The following is a 27,963-nucleotide window of genomic DNA, read 5'->3' on the forward strand; positions in this document are numbered from 1 at the left end:
CACGTCTTGAATTAAGGTCTGCACCTGTGTCCTGAGCATCACTTTCCACTTCTCCCTTTCACATGCCTTTCAATGTACCTACCTTGAACTGACTGTGAAATCTCAGACACACAGACTATAAACCATCTGCATATGCTTCAGCCCTGACTGCTGAGTTGGGAGAACTTGTGTTTTCCCACCTTCCTTGTAAGAGAATTATTTCCTCTTTGAAGACAGAGTAATTCTGTTTTTGCGAGAAATTTCCTAGCTGCGAGCAGGAAGTGTAAAACAGCTCCTTGATGTACCCCTATGAGGGTGACGCCCTCCTCCACCCACAACCAGGCACCTTCTCCACGGTACTGTCTTCCGATGAAACCTCTCCCCTAGCTTGCCCCATGGCAGGCCTTGGATTCCACTAAGTGTGATTACATAGGCACTTGTAATCATACATTTATATGGAATAATAAGCAACACTCCTTTAAATTGAGCGATTAAAAAGGATTAAATGTTGTCATGCAATTCTCTACTGCTTCAGAATTTAGTCATGGAAAAATTACCATTAATGTTTCTAAGAGATTTTCCCTGTTAGGCTGAGAAACCAAGTATACAGATTACATTCGTTTCAATCCCCAAACCAGTGTCACAGTGCTCAGAGAAATGTCTGTTTGACAACTTTTAGCTCAGACACAAGGAGGTATTCATTCATAGTCCATTCATGTTAGATCTGTTGACATCAAGATTTTGCAAATCTAGCCATTTTGCTAACAAACATTTAAAACCATACAAATATGGCTTCAAATTTCATTTTCATTTAGATTCAAATGAATTATAGCAGCACAGTATCATCCCCTGGGTACTTTTGAAAGCAAAAGGTACATAAAAGATCCTAAAAATAAGATCAAGAGGAAGTATTTTAATTTGTAAATGAAAGCAAGTAACTGCCTCACTATGTTTTCTAATCCCTCTTTAATCAATCCCAGCAATTAAAAATAATGAAGCAATAAGACACTCTAGGGATCTCAAGGATTTCAATCATAAAATAGTTCCCTATCCACAGTGGTTTATGACTTCAACTATAACTAGTTATTACTGTACATAAATTGTTATTTATGTTATCTGTGATCTTTTCATAAATTTTACTGAAAAGTAAAAAAAGATGTTCCATGTGATTTATTAAAAAAGCTTTTTGGTAATGCAGCTTCAGGATTTTATTTTCTTTTATGAGTCATTCTTTTCCACTTAAATTTGAAAGTTAAATAATAATTCTAACAGTTAACAATCATAATACTATTGGTGGGTCTTATTATAAGCATTTTACATAGATTATTTAGTCTTCATATCACTCTATGAGCTAGACATTAATTATTCCCATTTTATAGATGAGGAAACTGAGGCACAGAGAGGTTAAACGACATAGCCAAATCACACCACTGGTAGGTGACAGAGCCGAGATTTGCATCAAGGAGGTCTAACTCCAGAATCCGTACTCTTCACTACTAGCAGATACTGCCTCTCCTAGTAGTACTTAACACAATTTTTAGGTGTTTGGATAACATATTTATTTTAATAATTAAAAACAGTGGCTAAGAATTTTCATATTTTAACATTGTGTTTTAAAAACTAAGCTCGAGGGTCACTCCACCTCCCCGCAGTCTTCCTGGCTTCCCTGAACGTCCAGTCTAAAGTGTGTCCCCAACTCTGAGTCGTTCTGTGCCTTTTTAGTCATAAAAAATGTCACTTGACATATACATTATTTACAGTGTAAGCCTCTTGAGAGCTTTTTACCTTTCATGTATTTTCACCTTTGAGGGCATGAATTATTTCATCTTCATGTTTTCTCTGGCTCTATAGAGAGATGCCTATGTTAATTTAAATATTTCTAATAATGAACAGTGTTTGAATTCTCTGGATAAATCTCATCTCTATATATGTTTCTTTCACAATCTGAATATTTCTTAACGTCCTCTCCTCTGGGCTTCTATAAATGAAAACTATCCTTCCCTCCCTCATTCATTCATTTTACAAAAATTTGTCAAACATCAAATGCCAACCAGGGCTAGGAACTGGCAATAATGAATGGAATAAGCTCCTGAAGCTTGGTTACAGTTCAACATCTCAAGTCATTTTAGTCACTGACTATAATTTTAACTTTACTTTTTAAAGGAATGTTGAGTATTTTAAAAGTGATCAAAAACAGTTCCTTAAAATCAGATAGCAGCAACCTTATTCTGAGAAAGAATGAAGCTCTGTTCCTGAATCCCCATTCTAAGAATTAGCATATTATCATTTATGGCAAAGAAAGAATGTGCATGTGTGTCATCTATTTTTAACAGTGAAAATCTAAGAATAATATTGATTGCAGAAATTAAATTATCATAGTCTTTTTTCACTGCATACTGAAGGCTCCTTTATTACTGACATGCACACACAAAAGCAACATTTGGAAATTATTATAGCAATTTCAGGAAATGCCAAACAAGGACAAAATCCATTTTACTTAGAAAGACCTGTTTTCCTCATAGCTCAGGAGGAAAATACAGACTTGCAAAAGCTGGTAAAGAAACATTTATTTTAGATACTGGCCTTTACTGAAGTTTCAGGAAGATAATGAGGATTTCTTAGCTTGGTAGTAATATAAAAGCGGAAGTCTGGTGAATATTCAATGGTAGAGTCCCCAAGTCGTATGCATGTACTTCCACCCTGCTTAAAGGTCTGTTTTAGTAGAAGAGGTTCCAGGATCGGATCCAGTTCTTCTCCCACATTTTCTAGCAACACTGGAATAAAATCAGAATAAGATTTCATGTTATTTTAAATAGTGACTATAAACTTCCAACTCTCAAAATTCTTTCAGCCTTCTAAATTGCTGCTGTTTCTGGTTGCCCATAAAGCTATTTTTGTCTTCTGAGTATAAAGTGCGCTATACCATCATTAAAAAGTCCACAAATAACAAACGCTGGAGAGAGTGTGGAGAAAAGGGAACTCTCCTTTGCTGTTGGTGGGAATGTAAATTTGTGCGGCTACTATGGCAAACAGTATGCAGGTTCCTCAAGCGATTAAAAATAGAGTTGCTATATGATCCTGCAAATTTGAAAAGATATATCCACCTCAATGTTCATTGCAGCTCTTCTATTTTTAAACCTGTTTTGTTCGATATCACTATACTCACAAACACTAAGGCATCATGTTGGCCTTTTCTCGTCATCCTCACAACTTTGAAAAGCATCAAATATTATTACCCTAGTTTTACAGATGAGGAACCTGAAGCAAGGTGACTATAATAAAGTTTTCATCAGGTGAATGACAAAAGCAGGAACTTGAACCAAGCAATCCGTCTCCTTACACAGCTCTCTTAACCACTATGTGATACTGCAAGCATTCAAAACTACATTCATGACTTCCATAATTTGATAGGTAAAAAATACTATCAAAATGTGTATTTGGGGCTTGATGCTTTAGGTGCTCTTTGCTTAAATATACTTTTTCTTCTAGAAACTGTATGCTAAAATATTTGCCTATTTTCCTGTCATGGGGCATGTTTTCACCATTAGGTTTAGCTGCAAGTGATTAAAAAACCCCAAGTAATAGTGACACAAGCAAGAAGGAATTTATCTCTCATGTAAAGGGGAGCCTGAGGTAATCTGTCCAGGACTGAAAGCACAGGGTGTTTAAACTCTCAGAGATCCAAGTTCCTGCTATCTTGCTGCTTCACCATTTTTGGCATATGGCTTTATCTTTTGGGCCAAATTAGTCTTTCAAAGAAAATGCACATTGCAGCCATCAGAAAGAAAAAAAAAAAAAAGAAAGAAACAGAAAAGAAAGAAGTATCGTTTAAGGGTATTTTCTGGGAATCACAAATGGCACTTCTACTTACATTCACAGAAGTTAGGAAATTTATTCCTTTACTTTGAATGGAATGTGCCCAGGTAAACACAGGAGATGCTAATAGTAAGGAGGCAAGAATGATTATCAGGGAACAGTGGGCACCAAGTGTCACAATGTGCTAGCTTTTAAAACTTTATTTGTATTTTTTAATATTGTTTGTAGCAAACATCACCCCCAGTTTTCTGCTTGGTTTTAAATCTGTGTATATTTCTTTTTAAAATTCAACTTTTTGCTGTAGAAATTTTCTAACTTTTTTCAGAGGTAAAAAGGATGGTATACTCTTGCCAATTTCACCCAATCCTGTTTCATCTATTCCTTATCTCACTCTGGATTATTTACAAACAAATCCCAGTCATCATAAAACTTCATCTGCAAATATTTGAGTAGGTATCTCTGAAAGTTAAGGACTCTTATTTAAAAATTAATGTATCTTAAAAATTATCAGTAATTCACAATTTCATCAAATATCAAGTCAGGGGATATGTTTACCCATTGTTTTAAAATACTTTGATTAGTGTTGGATTGCTAAATTGGGATACAAATAAATTCCATAAATTGTGATTGATATTCTCTAGGTTTTTTTTATATAATGTTTCTTGGCTTAAATTATAAATTTGTAGAGTCAAATCTATTATTTTTTACCTTAAAAAAGTTTTTCCATTGTATATTTTCTTAGAAACTTCTTTTCCAAAGACAATTGTTATTCCCTCAAGTTTTATTTTAGCATTTAGGTCTTCTCTTTTTGTCTTTCATATTTAACTCTTTAGTTCATCTGAAGCACATTTTGGTACAAGGTGAGACTATGATTTGATCAGTGAAAAAACAATGCCTTACTCAAGTCTTTTGTTGTTTTGTGTGTGTGTGAAATTTTGTTATTTCTTTACTCTGCATTGTTAATGTCATCCTAGGTTTTTGTTTCATATGTGCTGTGTGCTAAGTCACTCGGTTGTGACCCCGTGGACTGTAGCCCGCCAGGCTCCTCTATCCATGAGGATTCTCCAGGCAAGAATACTGGAATGGACAGCCATTTCCTTCTCCTGGGGATTGTCCCGACTCAGGTCAAACTCAAGTCTACCGCATTGCAGGCGGATTCTTTACCACTGAGCCACTGTAACTGACATCGTTTTTGTGTGTTTTGTTTTGTCTTTTAATGAATTATCTACAATATAGTATTCTCTGCTGGCTCAGATGGTAAAGAATCTGCCTGCAATGCGGTAGACCTGGATTCAATCCTGGGTCAGGATAGATCCCCTGAAGGAGGGAATGGCAACCCACTCCAGTATTCTTGCCGGAGAATCCCATGGACACAACAGCCTGGTGAGCTACAGTCCATGGGGTCCCAAAGAGTTGGACATGACTGAGCTACTAACACTACACTACTATCTACATTATCCTATGTGAGACTTCAAATTAGCAGGAAAAAAGTTGCATACTGTGTTCAGCTGTGCAGCATATTGCATTCAAAGTTGATTAAGCAATTACTGGGCACTTACTGACTACCCTCAAAGAGCTGGTGTTGAGAAAGAGTTATATACAAAACACTAAGGTCAGTTGTAGAAATCTGCAAATGTTTTAATCTTGGCACTTGATTGAACAGCTTGAGAGAGATGTCATAGAAAGAGGTGTTTGAACTGCATATTAAATTTGAAGGAATTCACCAAAATGATGGAAGAGTACAGACGAAAGCTAAGAGATGTGAAAATATGTCATTTGCTACATGTACTGCCAGCTGCCATGTATTCCCATCTAACCCTCTTCCCATGCATAATCTCTGTATCTCTCTTTAAACAAATAAGCTCAAAGACAACAGAGGCCAAGTCTGTATTTTCATGCTGTGTTTTCAGTGGCACATGCCAGCTGCAAAATAAATATTTGTAAGATGAATGAATGAACAAAGAAATGAGAAAATGAAAGAAACACTGAACCAGAAGAAGTTCTGCCCAAGGAAGGCTCAAATAATGATAAGTTTTGCTCTAAATGCAAAGAATTTTTTTCACAGAGTTAATGCAAAGCCATTAAAAGCTCCTCTAAAACTGATTTCTTTTTTTAAAAATTAAAAAGTATTCTTTTATTTTTCCAGCTTTATTGAAGTGTGAACTGGTTAACTTATCAGAATATTAACATGAATAACATTCTACACACACCTTGACCAGTGGTGTAGCTAATACAGATGTACCTTTATTTTCTAGAACATTGGCTTTCAAATTTTTTATTTAAGCAGCAGGATACTTTTTTCAAAGAGGATTCTATCTTAAAGCTCAATATAAACAACAAAAAAGGGAGGTCTGCACAGGCAGGTGGGTGAAGGCAAAACCTCTGCCTTCTCTACCCAGGCCACCTGGCAGGGATCAGAAGTCACTTTCCTGGAATAGGTCAAAACTTAAAAAGAACTTCTTAAATGGAAGAATCTTTAGTTGGTTCTGTTTTAAAATTATAATAGTAACTGATTCTTTTCCTTGAAGGCTAAATATAAAAACAGTTATAAAATCTGCCATCTGTTTCTCTTTCTATAATAGATTTAAAACTTTTCATTTCTCCCTGATGATTAATGGTAGAAGGCATTGTGAATAATCATTATCCATTTTTAAAGTATTTCATTCCAAAAAGTAGGTTAAAGCAACTGTGAGTGACACAGAAAGCACTGGACAAAGGCAGAAGATTTGGGGACTAGTTTTAACACTTCCCTTACCTGAAGACACAGTCTTAGTTAAACCACATAACTAACATCCTCTGTCACCTTACTTACCTTGTTAATAAAATGTTCTGGTTATTAGAATTACGAGGTATCAAGAATACACAGAAGAACTGTAAAAAAAAGATCTTCATGACTAAGATAATCACGATGGTATGATCACTCACCTAGAGCCAGACATCCTGGAATGTGAAGTCAAGTGGGCCTTAGAAAGCATCACTACGAACAAAGCTAGTGGAGGTGATGGAATTCCAGTTGAGCTTTCTCCAATCCTGAAAGATGATGCTGTGAAAGTGCTGCACTCAATATGCCAGCAAATTTGGAAAACTCAGCAGTGGCCACAGGACTGGAAAAGGTCAGTTTTCATTCCAATCCCAAAGAAAGACAATGCCAAAGAATGCTCAAACTACCCCACAATTGCACTCATCTCACACGCTAGTAAAGTAATGCTCAAAATTCTCCAAGCCAGGCTTTAGCAATACGTGAACCATGAACCTCCAGATATTCAAGCTGGTTTTAGAAAACGCAGAGGAACCAGAGATCAAATTGCCAACATCTGCTGGATCATCAAAAAAGCAAGAGAGTTCCACAAAAACATCTATTTCTGCTTTATTGACTATGCCAAAGCCTTTGACTGTATGGATCACAATAAACTGTGGAAAATTCTGAAGGAGATGGGAATACCAAATCACCTGACCTGCCTCTTGAGAAACCTATATGCAGGTCAGGAAGCAATAGTTAGAATTGGACATGGAACAACAGACTGGTTCCAAATAGGAAAAGGAGTATGTCAAGGCTGTATATTGTCACCCTGCTTATTTAACTTATAGGCAGAGTACATCATGAGAAATGCTGGGCTGGAAGAAGCACAAGCTGGAATCAAGATTGCTGAGAGAAACATCAATAACCTCAGATATGCAGATGACACCACCCTTATGGCAGAAAGTGGAGAGGAACTAAAAAGCCTCTTGATGAAAGTGAAAGAGGAGAGTGAAAGAGTTGGCTTAAAGCTCAACATTCAGAAAACGAAGATCATGGCATCCGGTCCCATCACTTCATGGGAAATAAACGGGGAAACAGTGGAAACAGTGTCAGACTTTATTTTGGGGGGCTCCAAAATCATTGCAGATGGTGATTGCAGCCATGAAATTAAAAGACTCTTACTCTTTGGAAGTAAAGTTATGACCAACCTAGACAGCATATTCAAAAGCAGAGACATTACTTTGCCAACAAAGGTCCGTCTAGTCAAGGCTATGATTTTTCCAGTGTTCATGTATGAATGTGAGAGTTGGTCTGTGAAGAAAGCTGAGCGCCGAAGAATTGATGCTTTTGAACTGTGGTGTTGGAGAAGACTCTTGAGAGTCCCTTGGACTGCAAGGAGATCCAACCAGTCCATTCTACAGGAGATCAGTCCTGGGTGTTCTTTGGAAGGAATGATGCTAAAGCTGAAACTCCAGTACTTTGGCCACCTCATGCGAAGAGTTGACTCATTGGAAGACTCCGATGCTGGGAGGGATTGGGGGCAGGAGGAGAAGGGGACGACAGAAGATGAGATGGCTGGATGGCATCACCAGCTCGATGGACATGAGGTTGAGTGAACTCCGGGAGTTGGTGATGGACAGGGAGGCCTGGCGTGCTGCGATTCATGGGGTCATAAAGAGTAGGACACGACTAAGTGACTGAACTGACTGATTAGAATTACTATTGGATTTTAGACTTTTGTGGTCACAATTCCAAGTAAGAAATATATTTTAAATCTTGATCTACTATACACATGTGCATATAAAACTTTAAAAATTTCATGAAATAATGCTTACTTTACTCTATGCTATATAGCTTAATATGTTTTACTCCACTGCATTTCATTTACAAATACTGGTCATGACCCACTATGTTGGTTCTGTCTCCTACAGTTGTGACCCATAGTTTAAAAAACACTAGACAGATTGTCTGTATGGCCTTTCTCATTATACAAACTATATTATATGTAACTATGTATGATTTTAATGTAATTAAGAGATAATATATGAAAAAGTTGGCTTAAAACTCAACACTCAAAAAACTAAGATCATGGCATCTGGTCCCATCACTTTATGATAAATAGATGGGGAAACAATGACAAGCTTCATTTTCTTGGGCCCAAAATCAGTGCTGCTGGTGACTGTATCCATGAGGTTAAAAGACACTTGATCGTTGGAAGAAAAGCTATGACAAACCTATTGGAAAGCAGAGATGTTACTTTGCCAACAAAGGCCCATCTAGTCAAAGCTATGGTGTTTCCAGTAGTCATGTATGGATGTGAGTGTTGGACCATAAAGAAGGCTGAGCACCAAAGAATTGATGCTTTTGAACTGTGGTACTGGAGAAGACTCTTGAGAGTCCCTTGGACTGCAAGGAGATCCAACCAGTCCATCCTAAAGGAAATCAGTCCTGAATATTCATTGTAAGGACTGATGCTGAAGCTGAAGCTCCACTTCAATACTCTGGCCACCTGATGCAAAGAACTAACTCACTGGAAAAGACTCTGAAGCTGGGAAACGTTGAAGGCAGGAGGAGGAGACAACACAGGATGAGATGGTTGGATGGTATCATGGACTCGATGGACGTGAGTTTGAGCAAGCTTCAGAAGTTGGTGAAGGGAAGCCAGGGAAGCCTGGCGTGCTGCAGTCCATGGGCTCGCATAGAGTTGGACAGGACTAAGGACTAAAATGAACTGAACTGATACATAAACCACATAATAAATCCCAAACAAAAAAAACTAATATAAGTTGATTTTATCAGACACTGTCATAAGTACCCAAATTACAGTAACTCATTTCTTCCTTGCATAAAATATAAATGGGGAAATGGAGTCTCAGAAAGGTGACTGAACCAAGTTCTGAGTAAAAGAGCAGGTACTCTGATTCCAGAGCCAGTGCACAATGGTCCTAACAAGGGTGAGTGAAGTATGTTCAATTTATACTTTTATAACAGATATATTGTCTGATCCTGCCCATTAAACAAGCAAAATATCCGATACAGAGATCAGGTTGTCTCTTTTTTGGTAACTCCATATCATTATGCTGTACGAACACCAGTCAGATGAATGAAATACTACTTGTGTAAGTGTTTGTGTGTGTCCATATATATAAACACAACATTTTAAAGGTAGACTTAGATTTTTTCATCTCATTCTTATCCAAACCAAGCCTAAAATTGCAATTAATATATTGCAAAAATAAATTAATATAATGCAAAAATAAACTGTCCGTAAGTCTATTTGGTCTATCTGTTTTTATTCTTCCCGTGTGTCACTGGTTCTATTAGCAACTGGGATTTGCTTAACTTGTCCTGGGGCTAAACATGTTGTCTTTTCCTAATGTTGACAATTTACTTGGTCAAGTAAATAGTCAAAATTTGATAGACAATATGGATTCAAAATGTGACTAATAACCCAACGTACTCAAATCATAAGTACTTTGGTTTACGTAGACAAGTGTGGCCTGTGTTTAGAACTTCATTGAAAAATTCTTGGCATGTTTTTAATTTCTCCATTATAAATGGCAAGTCAGACACATAAAATGCATACCCACTTCTCTGCCACTTTTGTAGGATAAGTAGAGAGAATAAAGAAATATTTGGACTAATGTGTTAAAATATTTTTGGCATATCAAGTGGCCCTTTTCACTGTAGAAGTAAAGCTATCATGAGAACTAAGGAAGGGCAAACAACAGACAAAAATTACAACAGCTAAATTAGCTATACTAGAAATCAGCTAATTTAAATTAGAAGACGCATCCCAAATGAATCTTGAGACAAGAAAAGCATCCTAACCTGTTAGAGCTATAATCTCTAAAATTCTCACTTGATTCATTATTAATAAATAATGAAAGATATTAACAAAATAATCATTTAAGATGAGCCTGACTCAAATACCTTTAAAAAACCCCTATGTCATTTTGGGTTTAACTGTGCCCTTTCCAGATATTTCTGTAATGCATGCTTATTGTTCAACTACATACCAGGAGTACCAAACTGGATGCAGTTTTCCAAAGTTCTGACATAGTCAGGGTCACTTAATTTAATTAGGTGAAGACTATTGGTTTTTTCCATGTTCTTGATCCATTTATTAGCCTGACCTTGAGGATCTATCATCAGAGGCCACCTTCTTGCATTCCTGAAAGGGAAAGGAAGACAATGCTGGTCAAGTCACAATTTGTCTCTATTTAAAGATGCATGCATCACTTTCTTACAGTTTATACTTTACAGTGTTATTTTATTTTGTAACTTGTTTTGAGAAACTGTGGTTCTTGAAGCAGAGACATTTAAATTGAACAGGCTACTAGAATGACAACTATAAAAGCCATCTGGCAAACTTAACACAAGTTCTTTTACTCCTTTTGGAAAATTACAATTTCTTAAATGTTAAAGGATATTTTTGAAAATGTTTGCTGTTCTTGCTACTTAAATCACAATGATAACTATCAAGAGTACCAGAAATCAGGAAAGTCCAATTCTTCACTAGGCCCTGCTATTTATCACTCCTGTGACCTTGGGCAAGCCACGTCATTTCTTCATCTTCTATCTGCTATCATTTGTACAAGAGGGAAAGAGAAAAGATGGAGACATCATATCTCTTTGAAATTTAGACCATTAAAGATATAATGGTCTAAAAAAAGAGATGTGGCGGATTCATTTTGATATTTGGCAAAACTAATACAATTTTGTAAAGTTTAAAAATAAAATAAAATTAAAAAAATTAAAAAAAAGAAGGCCAAAGCAATTCAGTGGGAAAAAAAAAATGTGAAGCAAAATTTTGTATCATCTAATCTTCATAATGACAATCAACCCTTAAGTGTTAACACAATTATTGACCCAGTAACTTCCAGCACTTGTAAACTTAATGTCACATTTGTATTGGGTTGGTCAAAAATTCACTCGAGGTTTTCATAAGATCTTATGGAAAAACCCAAGTGATTTTTTTTTTTTTTTTTGCCAATCCAATAGTTCACTACATACTTGCCCAGAGAGTGTGAGCTTCTTATGGACTGAAATATATTCTATGAAAATCAAGGTTTGCCCCATGAGAGAGCTCATACTTATTGCTTTATTCTCACTCATATCTCCTTTTTTAGGATAAGAACAAGAGCAGCGAACCACCACAAGGCACCCAGTTTACAGTTCAGGGTGTTGTTGGGTCACAAAGAGTTAACCAGTTTCAGCCATCTGGACATAGTATCCAACCACATAGCTTTCTACTTTCTGTGAAATGTAAACAGCATTAAGATAACTATTCTTTTTCTTTTTCTTAGAAGTTTCAATAAACACAAGTTGTCACTTTGGCCAGTTTCCCTAAAGATACTCTTTAGGGAAGAGTACTCTTCCATAAGTGAGCACAGCAAATTCATGCAGAACATCAGAAGAGCAGGAGGAGGAAATAAAAGGTGACTGGGACAAAAGAAAAAAAAAGCTTGGGGTGAATCAGGATAATATATTCATTGCCATCTCATTATAATTCAAACTTAGAATTTCATTGGATAATTTGTCCCAAATGGAAGTAACCACAGTTCTCCAATATTAGCATTATATAATGTATTAATCAGCTTGGGCAGCCATAACAAACTACCACAGACTGTCTTAACAGAAATTTAGTTTCTAACATCTCTGGAGGCTGGAAGTTCAAGATCAAGGTGCTAGCAGAGGTCTCTGTCCTTGGTTTGCAGAAAATACAGACCTCTTGCTGTGTCCTCAGGTGGCCTTTGCTCTGCACGTATGTCCACGGTATCTCTCCTTCTTCTTAGGAGGACACCATTCTCACTGGAAAAGTGTTCTGCACTTATGACCTTATTTAACCTTAACTATCACCTTGAAGGCCCTATCTCCAGATATAATAACATAGTGGATTATATCTTCAACATATGGTTTTGTAGTGGGTGAGGGGACAGAACTCATGTTATAATATTAATTACATTGAGGAAGAAATGAGACCAAAAGAATAGTGCAATATCTTAGATGCAACAAACTAATAAAAAGGGGATCCTATCCATAAGAAACTAAAGGAAGTGAGAGGGAAATTAGAAACAAAACTTACATCTAAGATTTCATTCTGTTATACACTTTAGAAATATATTTAAGGTTGGAGGATTATGTGAGCGTTAGACAGCATTTATGCTTCCCTAAAGAAACTAAAATGACTCACTCTTCCTTCTGTTGCTTCCACATTTTTTTAGGTACAATACCATGTTCATGCTGTTTCTTTGTCCAAAATGTACCTTTTCCCATCCTCTCATGTTCAAGTACTACCTACATTTCATGGCAAACTCAAATGCTATCAGTCCACAAAGCCTGTCTTGACATCTTTTGTCATGGGACTTCTTTAGCCATTCATCCATATTACATTTAGGTACTTCCATATAATGATATTTTATTATGGTAATTCTATAATAAAATAATTTATTAGCTGCATCACTCAACTAAATTATATATCCTGAGGGAGGAACCATGCTGACTCTTCTTTATCCTCTTTTCCTAAATCAAATAAAGTTTGCATGTGATAATCCACTGAAGTGGCAACAGCGAAAAAAAAAAAATTGACAAAGACCATACAAGTTAACACATTCTAAAAATGGACACTTTATAAGAGATTACACCTGAATGAAGAATACTGGTCCAAAGAACACCATCTGAAAATCATAAGAAAGGACTTCTAGTGTTGACCAAACTTGGCAAAGTTCATTAGAGCCTATTTCTGTCACTGATTACACTGAATACAGTAGGATAAAATACAAAAATCAACAATTTGCAGATTCTAAAAAGTAAGTGATAAGAAGTGAATGGAAGAAAAGTTAAAGCTTGAGGAATGACCAATAAGGGAGTGGTGACTTTCTTGTACATGTGTGTGTGCGTGTGTGTGTTTTCTCTGTCTTCTGGTTTTGATCTGAGAATAGGCCTAATGCAGGGAACCATGCAGCAGCCACAGGTAGCAGAAACTCAAAATAGAAGACTGAGAAAATAATCACGCGTGAGCCAGAGAGCACTGAGGGGCTCTCTCTGTTCTCTCTCCCCTACCTGCAGGTCAGCCCTGCCACATTACAGCATTACCACAGCAGAGCGCTGGTGATGCAGTTACCTAAAACACTGAGTGAAAATCTCTCTCTCTGGATAGAAGAGCTGGAAAAGGGGACCTCTGTTGTGCCTAGAGTCTGAGGGGTGTCATAACCTGTTCAGGCTGCTATTACAGGATTCAATCCAAAATTACTCAATATACAAAGCACCAGAATGTGACTAATTCTCAAAGAAACACCTGTGGCAGATTCATGTTGATGTATGGCAAAACCAATACAATATTGTAAAGTAATTAGGCTCCAGTTAAAATAAATAAATTTATATTAAAAAAAGGAATAAAGGAAAGCAACAATAAATTTGACTTAAAAAAAAACCCTTTAAAGCAGTTATTATAACAACACTTCATTTGGTAAAGGTGAGTACTTTTAAAAACAAATGCAAAGAGGTATTCTAGCAGATAAATAGAAAGTATGACAAGATCAAATGAAAAGTTTAGAACTGAAAAGGATAATATCTGAAATAAAAATTTCACTGTAAGAACTCAATAGTAGACAGTGAACTTGATGACCTATGAATAAAAATTATCCTATTTGAATAATAAAAAGGATAGTAAAAAAAAGAAATAGAGTCTCAAAGACTTGTGAGAAAATATTAAAAGGTTTAATGTTCATGTCATTTGGGCTAGAAAGAAGAAACAGATTGGTGTGGAAAACATATTTTAAAAACCTGTTGAAACTTTCCTAAATTCAGTGAAACACGTAAATTCACAGCTTCACAAAACTCAATTCTGAAAAGGAAAAACTAAAAAACCAAAATCCCTCACCCACACCCAGCCTCATTATAATCAAACTGCTGAGAACCAAAGATTTGAAAAAATATATATTTTTAAAGCATCAGAGAGTAATGATATATTACATTTAGATGTCAATTATTCAAAAGACTGCAGATTTTATATCAGAAATCATGGAACTAGAACACAGTAAAACATATTTAAAGTGTTGAAAGAAAAGAACTGTCAACCCAGCATTCCATGTCCACCAGAAATATCCTTCAAGAATAAAGGCAAAATGAAGATGTTCTCAAAATTATGGGCCAGCAGATCTGCTCTAAACAGATGCTAATGCTAAAGTTCTTCACCCTTAGGGGAAATGATGCTACAGTGAATTTTAGAAATAAATGAGGGGCAAAAATGGTAAATAGAACAGGCTATTTCCCCCTCTTAAGTTCTTTCAAATGTATATGAATACTGAGGCAAAACACTGAGTGTGTGTGGACGGGCAGAGTTTCAATGCATGTAATACTTATGACTACAATCGCGTAATCAGGGGAGGGTGGAGGGGACTTGTACAGTTACAAGGCCTCTACATTTTAACTGAAGTGGTAAAACATCTCTAGATAGATTGTGAAAATTTGTACTGAAAAATAATGCAAAGTATTATAGTTAAAAATGGATAAATTAAAATGGGATACTAAAAATGGTGGATCATTCAAATATTCTAAAATAACAAGAAATGGGGAAGAGGGCAACAAAAATCAGATGTAAAAACAGAAAGACAATCATCTGTTATATCTAATTTCAATGATATCAACCACACCATGGTTGGATGGCATCATCAACTCAATGGACATGAGTTTGGGAAATCTCTGAGAGATAGTGAAGGACAGGGAAGCCTGGTGTGCTGCAGTCCATGGGGTAACAAAGAGTCAGACACGACTTAGTGACTGAACAACATGATGATATATGTAGTCTGCATGGAAGGAAGGAATTTAGATACATAGCAGTGGTGCATTTCAAAGGATTTTGCTATTTTCCTCTTTACACACACACACATACATACGCAAAATTAGATCAAAACAGACAAATAAAGGTGGGTGTTCTTCTCAGTTATTATTGCTGCTGAAATAAACCTAATTTATCTGACTCCTGTAGAAATGAAAACTTAAAGACATTTTTTAGAAGCAGAGTTAAATTAGATATAGGTCTGACCTACTCACCAAGCTGCTAAATAATCCCAATACTTTCCCTGAGAAACATTCAGATATTATCCAATTACATTCAATGTTATCACTAGTCCTTGAAATTCTGATTAGCCAAGGACCTTCAAGTGTCAGTAGCTCTAAAAGTTAAGTATGTTCTAACTTGTCCAAATTTTATATATTCTTCCAGTTTCCTAAATTATTGACTCCTCCTTCAGCTGAGATAGTATGTGAAAAGTATCTAACACAAAATCAGGTCTTTAGTAAGTGCTCTGTATTAGATATTATTATCAAGTAAGTATCTCTGGGGAAGGAAGAAGACACTGACAAGGAACACTTATCTGATACTTCAAAATGATCAAGCATGCATGCTCACTCCCTCAGTCGTGTCCGAATCTTTGTGACCCTTTTTGGGCTGTAGCCCCCCAGGCTCTTCTGTCCAAGAAATTTTCCAGGCAAGAATCCTGGAGCCTATTGTCATTTCCTACTACAGGAAATCTTCCCAGTCAGGGATAAAAACCTGTATCTCCTACACTGGCAGATGGATTCTTTAGCACTGAGTCACCTGGGAGGCCCTCAAAATGATCACCTTAACCTATTTCCTGAAACCTCTCAGTAAAAGATTACCAAAATCATTGACAAAAAAAAAAACCCAAGAATGAAAAATGGTACTATTTCCTTCTTAGTAAGGTTTCTACCATTACTTCTTGCTAAGAATACAACACTTTTACAAACAAATAGCAAACACGTAGGCGTTATGGCTCATTAAAACTATTTTTCTACTTCCTGAAATGGGAGTTCATCTTGAAAAATAATCACTGGAAGATTTGGAATCTTAAAAGCGGAAATATTCATCAACAGTTCCAGTATTATTGAAATATGACTGGACCTAAAAGAAAGGGTATTTATTTGCTGGAAACTAACAAGTATATTATTCTCCACTGAATAGGTAACAGTTATAGGAATGGGTTTAGATGTCCTACTAGGTAGAACAAAGGTATATAAATCACAAATCAAAATAATAAATGAATAACTACTACTATATGGGACATGATCAATTATTTTCACAACTGTTTGGGAACAGCAAAGGTTTTTTCTAAGAGGGAAACAGCAGCAGCAACAACAACAACAACTGGACTATTATTTAGGTTGAAGATAATCGGTCCAGCTGCACAAGGTAAAAGGTAGACTTCTTTATTTTTCTACTGAAATTTTTAAAATAAAATTTTATTATCATTGTTACTTGTACAATATTACATTTTGACTTCTGCAGCATGCTCACCACCAAAGGATTAGTTTCCATTCATTACCAAATCTTTGATTCCCTTTACCTATCTCACCTTCCCCTCACACCCCTTCCTCTCTGGTAACCACTTTGCTCTCTGTATCCATGTGTTTGCTTGTTTTATTATTTATCTACTTACTTATTTAATATTTCACATAGGAGTGAAAACATACAGTATTTGTCTTTTTCCATCTGACTTATTTCACTTAGCATAATACCCTCAAGGTCCATCCATGTTGTTACAAGTGGCAAGATTTCATTTTTTTTGTGGCTGAGTAGTATTTCCTGGGAAAGTTTAGTCCTTTTACAATAATCCAGTAAATAAATGCTATAAAAATCCATATGTCAGGATCATTTGCTGAACAGTTAAGAAATTTGCTCACTATAATTTTAATTTGTAGAACAATTTTCATAAATATTACTCATAAAAACTTAATAATAACTGGTTTTTACCCATAGTGGCTAATTCTGTCAACCATTTTTACTTTAAGTAATATCATATCAAGTATTTTTTCAGTAAACTAACTAATCAAAACATGTAACACAAAACTGAATGTTTCCTAATGATGGTAAGGTTTACTTGTGCTATTCCTAACATGCTAACACCTCCAAGAAGACTGGCCCAGTGATAGAAGACCCTTCATAATGTGACCTGGAAAATAACACAATTAATAGTTGTCCTTACAGTAGGGCAGAGTGAAGTTCTTGGCTTCTGAAAGGCAAGACCCCAAGGAAAGGTAAGGTTGGATGAGCCCCCAGTATCCTCCTAACCTCATCTCCATGGGTTCTATCTACTAACCAGGAGATTCTAGGAATAGTACCACTTTTTGAAAAGCCCCAGTCAGTCCAGGACCTGGAAATGTATCCATACCACTTAAGGTGGTCCCACACCCAGCAGGGACTAAGACATCATCACCACAAACTTACCCCTGGATGTTTCATTAACTTACAATAACAAAACCCTGTGTTCTATGAGAATAAAAATTTGGGACTTCACTTACTTATGACAGGGTTTTGCACTATTTGCTAAAAATTGATTAAAAATTAAGCAAAAGTCATCTGAGGTTTTTAGTTTAATTACTACTGTCTCCAATACTCAACTGCTCCAACATTAATTGGAGAAAGATGTGCTCATCCATATTTAACTAATTTATTAAGCAATTTTTTTCAATACTATAAAAGTTTACTAGCTGCATTAAAAAAAGCTATACAGATAAATAAATCTATTGATTGACAGAGAATATTTGTGAGAAAAACATTTTCCTTACATTATGATAATCCCGTTATCAATAGAAAATGAGTCAGAAGGTAATCCAGCAATATTCCAGGCTCGAATTGTCACTGCTTCTCCCAGGATATTCATAAGGGAATAATCTTCAGAGCAGGGGATATCTCTTCTTTTGCACAAATCTGTCCACTCCTTGATTTGGTTCTTTGAGACATACACAGAGAGATATAAAAATGAGGCTGTTATGTAAAATCCTCAATTATACTTTGAGCCAACAAATCATGGTTGAAACTACCTTAAAGTTGATTTGTGTTCATCATATTTTTAAGTAAAATTATAATTCAGAAGCTCTACTATGTATTCAAATGAAAATTATATCTACTGTTAAGGTAAAATTTAGATAGAGCACTTACTAGTGAATTCAGAACTTCATATATGGAAAAAATAATTGCCAATTATGATTCTAAAGCTTCATTTGACAAAGTAGATGGAGGTTACCATGTTTTTCTATATATTTTCTTTAAGTTATGAAAATCAGTATTACTATAATACTGTGGTATTAAAGTTAATCCAATTTGAACCAGTAGGGGACACAGAAAACATCTGTATCAGGCTCTCACTTATTCTGGGGATGGGACTATAGCAGGGCTCTTAGGCACAAATAAGAATCAGGGCACACACTAGAGTTTTGGATACCCCACCTGGGGCACAGTGTGCTAGGATGCTCAGAAGTACAAAATGGTGCATCAAGCTTAGGTTCATTCTCAGAAAATCAGAAATCAAGGTCCAATATGAGGTTACAGACCAAAGCGTTCAGAAATAGTAAAAAACATGACTGGAGAGAAAATAGGTTAGGAAGGGGCATATATGTGTGGTATTGATACCAGTCCATGGGCAAATGAGGATGCTGTGTGTGCAACGTGTGTGCCTAGCCGAGAGGGCATGGTGGGCACTACCATCTCCCTCAGGTCCCTGCTGAGTAGATTGGACCAATATTCTTTGGCACATGAAAACGCCATGATGGTTTGGGGACAACTGATGCCTTTCATGACCTTGATTACCTGGTTATTCCCTAGAATGGCCCACAACTGCGTCTGTGTGATGTTCTCTCAAGAGTCAATTCAGATTATGCACCTTTGCCAGGAATATCAATGAAATGATACTGTGTTCTTCTCACTGAAGCCCATCCATGGCACAGAATTTCACACTGTCCATTTATAGATGATACTTTTATTTTGATTAAAGTGTTTCCTGCCAGGCTTTTCTGTCATAATTATATGATCTTGGGTATGATTAAAGCTTTCTTGGATGGTGGGACACAACATAAAGTCACTCATTAGATGAGAGGCAGAACTCCATTACTCAAAGCTCCAAATAAGAGAAACCTCCCCAACAGGAGGCTACACCTGACACAGGGTAATAGTGAGCTTGAACTGTAGGGGGCCGTTTACAAATGTCAAGCAGAGTGGGGTGGATTTGGCTAGGTTTCCTGGGCTTCCTGGGGACTGGTCTCTTGAGTAGTTCCACAGGCACTGGGAAGAAGGGACTAGGTATCTGGGGGGGGAGGGTCTCTGGAAGTTGTGAAAGTGAAAGTCACTCAGTCGTGTCTATTTGTGAGTCCATGGACGATACAGTCCATGGAATTCTCCAGGCCAGAATACTAGAGAGGGTAGCCTTTCCCTTCTCCAGGGGATCTCCCCAACCCAGGAATCGAACCCAGATCTCCCATATTGCAGGTGTATTCTTTACCAGCTGAGCCACAAGGGAAGCCCTCTGGAAGTTGGGTATGTGCCTATTGTAACCCAGGATTATCATAGCCTGATAAGGGAAATGGTTGAGGTGAGGGCTTAGCAAACTGCCATAAAAGGGAATTCAGAGTTGTTAATCATGATTCAAGATTGAGTTAAGACAGCACACTCATGAATACTTAATAAGTATCGTCTGTGTTTTTTATTTCCCATGAAGTGATGGGACCAGACGCCATGATCTTCGTTTTCTGAATGTTGAGCTTTAAGCCAACTTTTTCACTCTCCTCTTTCACTCTCATCAAGAGGCTTTTTAGTTCCTCTTCACTTTCTGCCATAAGGGTGGTGTCACCTGCATATCTGAAGTTATTGATATTTCTCCCAGCAATCTTGATTCCAGCTTGTGCTTCTTCCAGCCCAGCATTTCTCATGAGGTACTCTGCATAGAAGTTAAATAAACAGGGTGACAATATACAGCCTTGACGTACTCCTTTCCCAATTTGGAACCAGTCTGTTGTTCCATGTCCACTTCTAACTGTTGCTTCCTGACCTGCATATAGGTTTCTCAAGAGGCAGGTCAGGAGGTCTGGTATTCCCATCTCTTTCAGAATTTTCCACAGTTTATTGTGATCCACACAGTCAAAGGCTTTGGCATAGTCAATAAAGCAGAAATAGATGTTTTTGTGGAACTCTCTTGCTTTTTTGATGATCCAGCGGATGTTGGCAATTTGATCTCTGGTTCCTCTGCCTTTTCTTGGCTTGATTTGGTTGTTGGTATTAGGAACAGATGGCATGGCCATTAGAGTGGAGGGGCAGGTAGCATTTCCAGTTTGCTCCCTAGTACACAGTTCCTATGGGCATGTTTTGATTTTTTTTGTTGTTGGTCTGAAGATTTGGGGGGAGGTTTGAAGGTTTTCCAAGATATAGCTTGATGCTGGTGTAGGCTTCATAACCAATGATACAGGAAAGACTAGGTAAAATGAAAGCAATAGCTGCTTGGAATGCTCTCTCTAGTTGACAGGTATAGTATGTCATCACAGATGAACTCTGGTTAGAAATTTAAGTGGCTCAATTCAACATCTATAAGAATGTAGCAGCAGAGAATAAGTTAAATTAACATGAGGGCCTCTGAACGAGCACCTAAAAATACAAGCCAAGAACCCTGGCTTGCCACAATCAGGTGGCAAAATAGATGGTGGAAATGGAAAACTGACCATTCAGGGTGATATCTTGTCTGGAAGAAAAGCTATCACAAACCTAGACGGCGTATTAAAAAGCAGACATTACTTTCCTGACAAAGGTCTGTATAGTCAAAGCTATGGCTTTTCCAATAGTCATGTATGGATATGAGAGTTGGACCATAAAGAAGGCTGAACACTGAAGAATTGATGCTTTTGAACCATGGTGTTAGGGAAGACTCTTCAGAGTCTCTTGTACAGCAAAGAGATCAAACCAGTAAATCCTAAAGGAAATCAACCCTGAATATTCATTGGAAGGACTGATGCTGAACCTGAAGTTCCAATATTTTGGCCACCTAATGTGAAAAGCCAACTCCTTAGAAAAGCCCCTGATGCTGGGAAAGATTGAAGGCAAGAGGAGAAGGGGACAACAGAGGACAAGATGGTTGAATGGCATCACCGACTGAATGGACATGAGTTTGAGCAACTCCAGGAGATGGTGAAGGACAGGGAAGCCGGTGTGCTGCAGTCCATGGGGTCACAAAGAGTCAGATGTGACTGAGCAACTGTACAACAATTTGGTGAAAGTATGTACCACCACCAGAGCAGTTTTGACTTTGATTATCAGTAGGGGAAAGATCTCTTTAAAAGTTCAAATTAATTCAACTCCAGGGCCTATATGTCCTTACAGCAATGTAGAATTTTGTCTTTGAGACTGGCATGGGCATTACAATCAAACATGTGGCCCCAGTTATGTCAGGAGAATTGGAATTTTCTACATTTTATCATGAGAAGTACTAGAAAATCTAAAAGGGTGGATGAATAATTAACAACTACTCAAGCTCAAGACTGGATAGAGGGGCTGTAGCTACTTACTTACTATGGGCTCTTGGTATCCAGAACCTTTGATGTTAGAGTAAAAAAAAAACAAACAAACCAAGATAGTTTTAAAGCCTTTTGCCTCACTTGAGTTTCCTAGTAGCAGACTCTGACATGAAGATTTATGTGAAGTGATATATTAAGGAAGAGATATTAAGAGGGGCAGTATAAGGACAGGGAAGAAGCCAATAAAAGGTGGTAGATTGGCCAAAGTTCTGCACAGGTAGTTTCAGCTTGATCCTATAGTGGGTGTAAGTTATTCCTTGGATTTGTGTCAACCAAAAGGAAGGGAGACAGACCTTCAGGCTCTCACATCTGTCTTTCATTAAGGCGCACCTCAAAGGGAAGTAAATTCCCAGGCAATTTTAGCTCTCCAAGCACTGGGCAAAGTGGGTTCTAAGAACCCATGGGAAGTCAGCCAAAATAAGCCACAGGCACTGGTTGTTTGATGTGAAAGCACAGGAAGCCAGGTGGGGATCTGGGTAGAGAAGTGAAGTTGCTACTATTACCCTTGTGTTTAGAATCAAATGAGAAACTTTTGATGGGGCATAAATTGCCAGCTGCCCTGACCCAGGAGAAAGAGATCAATGATTACAGGGTAGGATGTGGAGAATAAATTCAAAGGAAGGAACCGTGACAGTAGAGACTAGATAAGTAAAAGCCTAGGTTGCTACAGTAAAACAAGGAAGAGATAAAATTGCCTTCAAGTCTTCTTAGATGAGATGGGATGATGTGTCTACTTGAATCAGAGGTGGGGACAGTGGATGTGAGTTCATGGAAGAAGCTATGAGCTTACATCTTGTGTCTAGCTGAAGTGTTGCTTTGCTTCTGTCAGTAAATTTCAAGGTCTCAGTTCTGGTCTCAATGCTTTTCAGAAGCGTTTGTGTGGGTGGTCCAAGTGGTAGCCCTCATTCTAGTGGAAGCAGGTGACTAGGGAGTGAGCACAAGATGCTGTGTTTTGGAAGGAGTCATTGGAGAGGGCTGGATTTGGAGGGGTGCCCCAGAATGCTGACTTTCAGCATGGCACTGGAGCCCGTGCAGACACCCAGGGTACGGTGGGGACTAACAGAGAAGTGTAGGAAGCTCTGCAGCTACTTCTTCCATTAGTCCAAGTTGACATAGAAGAGTAGAAAGAGGGCTCAATGAGGATTCGGGTGATGACAAGTCTCATTTCTGCTCTGTCATTAACCAGCTGTGTGGTTATGAGCAATTTTCTTAATCATTATAACCCTCAGGCTCTAAAACTGTCAAGCAAACAAGTCTAAGACTAGGTAAATAGTGTCATATTAAATGTTAATTATTTGAACTACAAGATGTCAATGCTATCAGTTCAGTTCGGTTGCTCAGTCATATCCAACTCTTTGCGACCCCATGGACTGCAGCACACCAGGCCTCCCTGTCCATCACCAACTCCCAGAGCCTACTCAAACTCACATCCATTGCGTCAATGATGCCATCCAACCATCTCATCCTCTGTCATCCCCTTCTCCTCCGGTCTTCAATCTTTCCCAGCATTAGGGTCTTTTCCAATGAGTTGGTTCTTCTCACCAGGTGGCCAAAGTATTGAAGTTTCAGCTTCAGCATCAGTCCCTCCAATGAACACCCAGGACTGATCTCCTTTAGAATGGACTGGCTGGATCTCCTTGCAGTCCAAGGGACTCTCAAGAGTCTTCTCCAACACCACGGTTCGAAAGCATCAATTCTTCAGTGCTCAGCTTTCTTTATGGTCCAACTCTCATATCCATACATGACTACTGGAAAAACCATAGCTTTGACTAGATGAACCTTTGTTGGTAAAGTAATGCCTCTGCTTTTTAATATGCTGTCTAGGTTGGTCATAGCTTTTCTTCCAAGGAGCAAGCGTCTTTTAATTTTGTGGCTGCACTCACCATCTGCACTGATTTGGGGGCCCCCCAAAATAAAGTCTGTCACTGTTTCCATTGTTTCCCCATCTATTTGCCATAAAGTTATGGGAACAGATGCCATGATCTTAGTTTTCTGAATGTTGAGTTTTAAGCAAACTTATTCACTCTCTTCTTTCACTTTCATGTACAGGCTATAATCGTAGATAGTTGTTCAGACACAAATGAAGACAGAAAGCTAAGAATATGAAACTCATGTGCCAGAACAAGGGCTTCGAGAACCCAGAAGCCTGAAGACAGAAGCATGATCGATATGAGGAATTTAAACCAGTTTGGTTAAAAGCAAGCAAACAAACCAAAATAGTGGCCTCCAAGAATCAACCCTACTTAAGAGAAACCTTGAAATCAAGTGAATCTCAACTGAGACCATGAAGAAAACAAATGCTTTGTAAAGTGACAAAGCCCCACTTTAGAAGTGGGTTTTCATTTACTTTTTCTCTCCTCCCTTGACACCAGAAGCTATTGCCAAATGCTTCAAATTTCTCTTTATTCTCATTGCCTCCTTCTGCTTTGGCAGGGCCATGTCCTGGGTTGTATTCCTAAAGAGAGCTGAAGAATATGCTGGGTCTCGTTGAGAAAGAAACTGAAAAGTGGAAGAAAAAAGCCGGGAGAAGAAGTAGGGTTAGGAGTGGGGTCAAGGATAAGACTGAGGCAGAATTCATCAGAGGGGTGGGAATTTGAAGCAGGGAACTTGGTATTTATTTTCTTAGGAAAGATGCCCCTGATCAATTGTTTTTAGGCAGGCTCATCTTTTCCTAAACTAAAACTGAAGGTTTAGGATGCTTTAGCTTCTGAAATCATTTGAAAATGATTTATTATTGAGACTCATTGAGAGTAGTTGATTAAAAACATCCAAAAAAAATCCTGATACCTTTCTTGTTTATAAGAACTAAAATTTTATTACTAGGGCCTACCATTTCACATGATGTCTGTCCTAAAGTAGATCTTTTTGTTTCAAAAACAATTCTAAAACAATTAGAAGAGTATTTAATATAGCATTTTTTTTGGTCACCAAGCTAACTTACTGAATAATTAAAATACACAACTAAAAATCACTTGCAAACATTTTTCTCCCTTATACTTAGCAAGAAATCCAAACAACAACAACAAAAAAATCCAAGATTAATGTTGGGTGTACCAGGAGGATCAAGAGGAGACCCTAGCGTTGGACAAGTATTCCTTACCTGTCGATAGTTAGATGTGAAGGCTCCAAGGTAAGCCACGACCCCTGAAGAAACAAGGATGTCCCCCGTCAGGTTGATGTACAGCTGCCCCAGCTCCAGAGCTGTCTGGCTCCATCGTGTTTTCTCACCCCCAAGGCCTCCGATCAATTGTTCAGCTCGTTCTAGCTTTTTGCTGCACAGGTCAACCTCAAAAATAGAAGTAAACTTTTATCAACACCTACAAGTAGAGTAAGTTAAAAATTCTGCCAGATTTTAACCTCAGGGATAAATTTTTAAATTACAAAGTTACACCTGGAGTTTTCCTTTTTTAGCTCTCTGTGGAAGAAAAATGTGCAGTAGTTCACTGTGAAAACTGGAGAGTCCATGATCTTTTAGACTTTTTTCATAGTAAAGAGAGTGTTTTAATCTAATTTGTGAAACTCATAACAGGTATTTATCATATAACACAAACAACTGCTCTATTTAAGGAAATGAGCTACGGTTATGAGACACTGAAAGTTTTACCCTCCATTTTAATAATCAAAGTGCATTTTATTTTAAATATTCTATGAACGTTTCCCCCTCATTTAACTCACAGTTGATTTAATGAAAATTTTAAAGGTTAAATGTTTAAAGGTTTTAATAATTTATGCTTACTTACAAAGCACAGTTTCCAAGCTGCTAAATTGTGTCAGCCTACTCAGACACCTGCAATTAACCTTAAATTAAGACATCAGTCAATAGCTGAGAGCCTACTTTGTGCATAAGGCTGTCAACCAAGTTTGATTATACATAATCAAGCAATGTTATTTTCAAAAAAGAGGAAGGATAATTACAAATGTGGAAAACTCGGGCAAAAGTCATTTTAAACCATGCAACAGCAATGTTCCAGTGGAATATCTGAATTATTTTGATTAATTATAAGTGACTTATTATTTTTAGAGGATGACAAGATTAAGTAAAGGTTATCTTAAAGTTCAAAATAAAATAATTTACATGAAAAGAAGTAAATTATTGATAAAAACAGAGACATTTAGATTATTTTAGAATGAGAATTTGGCTTGTACTTTTTCCTATGCTATTAATATTTATATTAATAATAATAAATACCTTTAGAGTTAAACATATAGAATACCATAAGAGTTTATATAAAGATGGGTTTAAAAAAGCAGAAGGTATGTAATTAGTAAGATTTTTGATATTTCTTTAAAAACCTTTCCTGTTAATTTTCCCTCTTTTTATTACCTTTTGCATCCTGGTTTCTTTCTTCACACAATCTTCCCTCAACTAAAATGTTAAATCAGGTCTTGGACCATAATAAAGTTGTCATCAGAAACTACTATGTAAAAAATTTTAACCAAAATTTCTCTTCCAAAAGCAAGCTTTTAGTACACATATTCATTTTACATTACCATAATTTTCTAACATTTTATTATGAAAAACAAATAATTTCAAACATACAGCATAGTTGAAAAATGTTTACAGTGAGCAACCACATATATATCTGTCAGTTATATTATTTAAACAAAAATTGATCACTTGAAGACCATGCCAAATAATAGGACACATTTTTAAGATTAGCACAATATCACAGATTGTACAAATATAGAATTTGTGCACATATTGTACAGAAAGAAGCAGCCTAGTAGGATAGGAAAGAGAAAAGTATTAGAGTCAGATTGCCTGGACTTGGATCTAAACTTAGAAACTGGGTTGACCATGAGCAAGTTGCTTAACTTCTCTGTGCTTTAGTTTCTAGAAAATAATCTAAAAAGATTACCTCCCTCAGAAAGCTTTTGTGAGAATCAGTGACATAATATACATTGCTCTCAGAACAACAGTGCCTTACACATGATAAGCACTCAATAAATATTGACTGTAAATCAAAATACTTGGACTTTTCTGGGGAACATAATCAGATCCTAGCAATTACTTTTTACAAAAGGTATCACTAAGTTGGAGTAATGATTTTAGTTTTAAAAACATTTCCAGTGGACACAGTATGGTTCTGGGTGTTGAGTTCTAATCTCAGCTCTGCCATTAACTTTTACATAACTGTTACTTAACAGTTTGGTTTTCCATTTTCTCACTCATAATGAAGAATGATTTAAATAATTTAGCTCAATATTCTAGTAATCTATAGTAGAGATGGTTGGCGATTTTTTTTCTTTTTGTGGATAAAGAGCCAGAAGATCAATATTATAGGCTTTGTGGACTAAGAGGCAAAACTGAGGATATTATATAGAAACTTGTATAATCATTTAATATGTAATCATTTAAAAATGTCAAAGTCATTATTAGCTTGTGGGCCATACAAAGGTGGGTTTATCCTGTGGTTCACTGTTTGCCAACTCCTGACCAGGAAGAAAACAGTACTGCTGTTTTTGTAGCTGCGTGAACATTATTCTTATTTAGAGTAACTGAAGATTTGCCTATGTCTGTCTGTATTGTACTATACCTGGTTTTCTAAGTCAGCTTTCTTTTGTTTATTTAGTTCGAGTGTGTCCTGAAGCCTGGCCAGCTTGTCCTGAACGTCCCGAAGTGCTGCCTGCTTCTTTTTGAGACCATCCATAGCAATTTTAAGCTCCCCTTCAGCTGCAGCCAGTTTTATCTTTTTGGGAGCTACAATTTTTGCCACTCTGCCAAAAGTAAAATTGGAAAATTAAATACATGTTTAATATTTTAGTGTACTTTCCATCACTGAATTTACTTTTTAATTTTTTTAAATTATGAAAGAATGATAACACATTTACAGGAGACTTGGAAAATACAGAACAAGATTATGTATAGCTCTACTATATATTACAATTATTTTAAGTAAATACATTAAGATTTTTAGGTGGAGTTTCAATATCAAACTCCCCAAATTAGCAGAACATACAGAAAGGTAGAAGGATATAGTAGACCTGAAAAGCACTGTGAACCAATTCAACATAATTAAGATTTACACAATTTTCACACAATAGTAGAATACATGAATTACTTTTCT

At 36.9% G+C, this 27,963-nt stretch overlaps 1 protein-coding gene and 1 long non-coding RNA gene across 2 annotated transcripts in view; one reads left to right on the top strand and one right to left on the bottom strand.

Annotated features, from left to right (window-relative positions):
• Positions 1 to 27,963, bottom strand: part of DNAH7 (dynein axonemal heavy chain 7) — a 255,094-nt gene that overhangs the window by 56,879 nt on the left and 170,252 nt on the right. Inside the window, exons 45-49 of the mRNA XM_055572973.1 lie at positions 27,433 to 27,613; positions 24,996 to 25,181; positions 18,128 to 18,291; positions 10,555 to 10,709; positions 2,563 to 2,753 (exon numbers count right to left, since the gene is read on the bottom strand). Of these exons, the coding sequence (XP_055428948.1) occupies positions 2,563 to 2,753; positions 10,555 to 10,709; positions 18,128 to 18,291; positions 24,996 to 25,181; positions 27,433 to 27,613 (877 nt within the window). The remainder of the gene's footprint in view (positions 1 to 2,562; positions 2,754 to 10,554; positions 10,710 to 18,127; positions 18,292 to 24,995; positions 25,182 to 27,432; positions 27,614 to 27,963) is intronic.
• On the top strand, positions 22,490 to 27,638 carry LOC129646584 (uncharacterized). The gene is made up of 3 exons (XR_008712049.1): positions 22,490 to 22,640; positions 24,897 to 25,025; positions 27,469 to 27,638. It is a non-coding gene; the product is annotated as an uncharacterized LOC129646584 (long non-coding RNA).

Source organism: Bubalus kerabau, chromosome 3, assembly GCF_029407905.1.
Source record: "Bubalus kerabau isolate K-KA32 ecotype Philippines breed swamp buffalo chromosome 3, PCC_UOA_SB_1v2, whole genome shotgun sequence".
NCBI classification, from domain to species: Eukaryota; Metazoa; Chordata; class Mammalia; order Artiodactyla; family Bovidae; genus Bubalus; species Bubalus kerabau.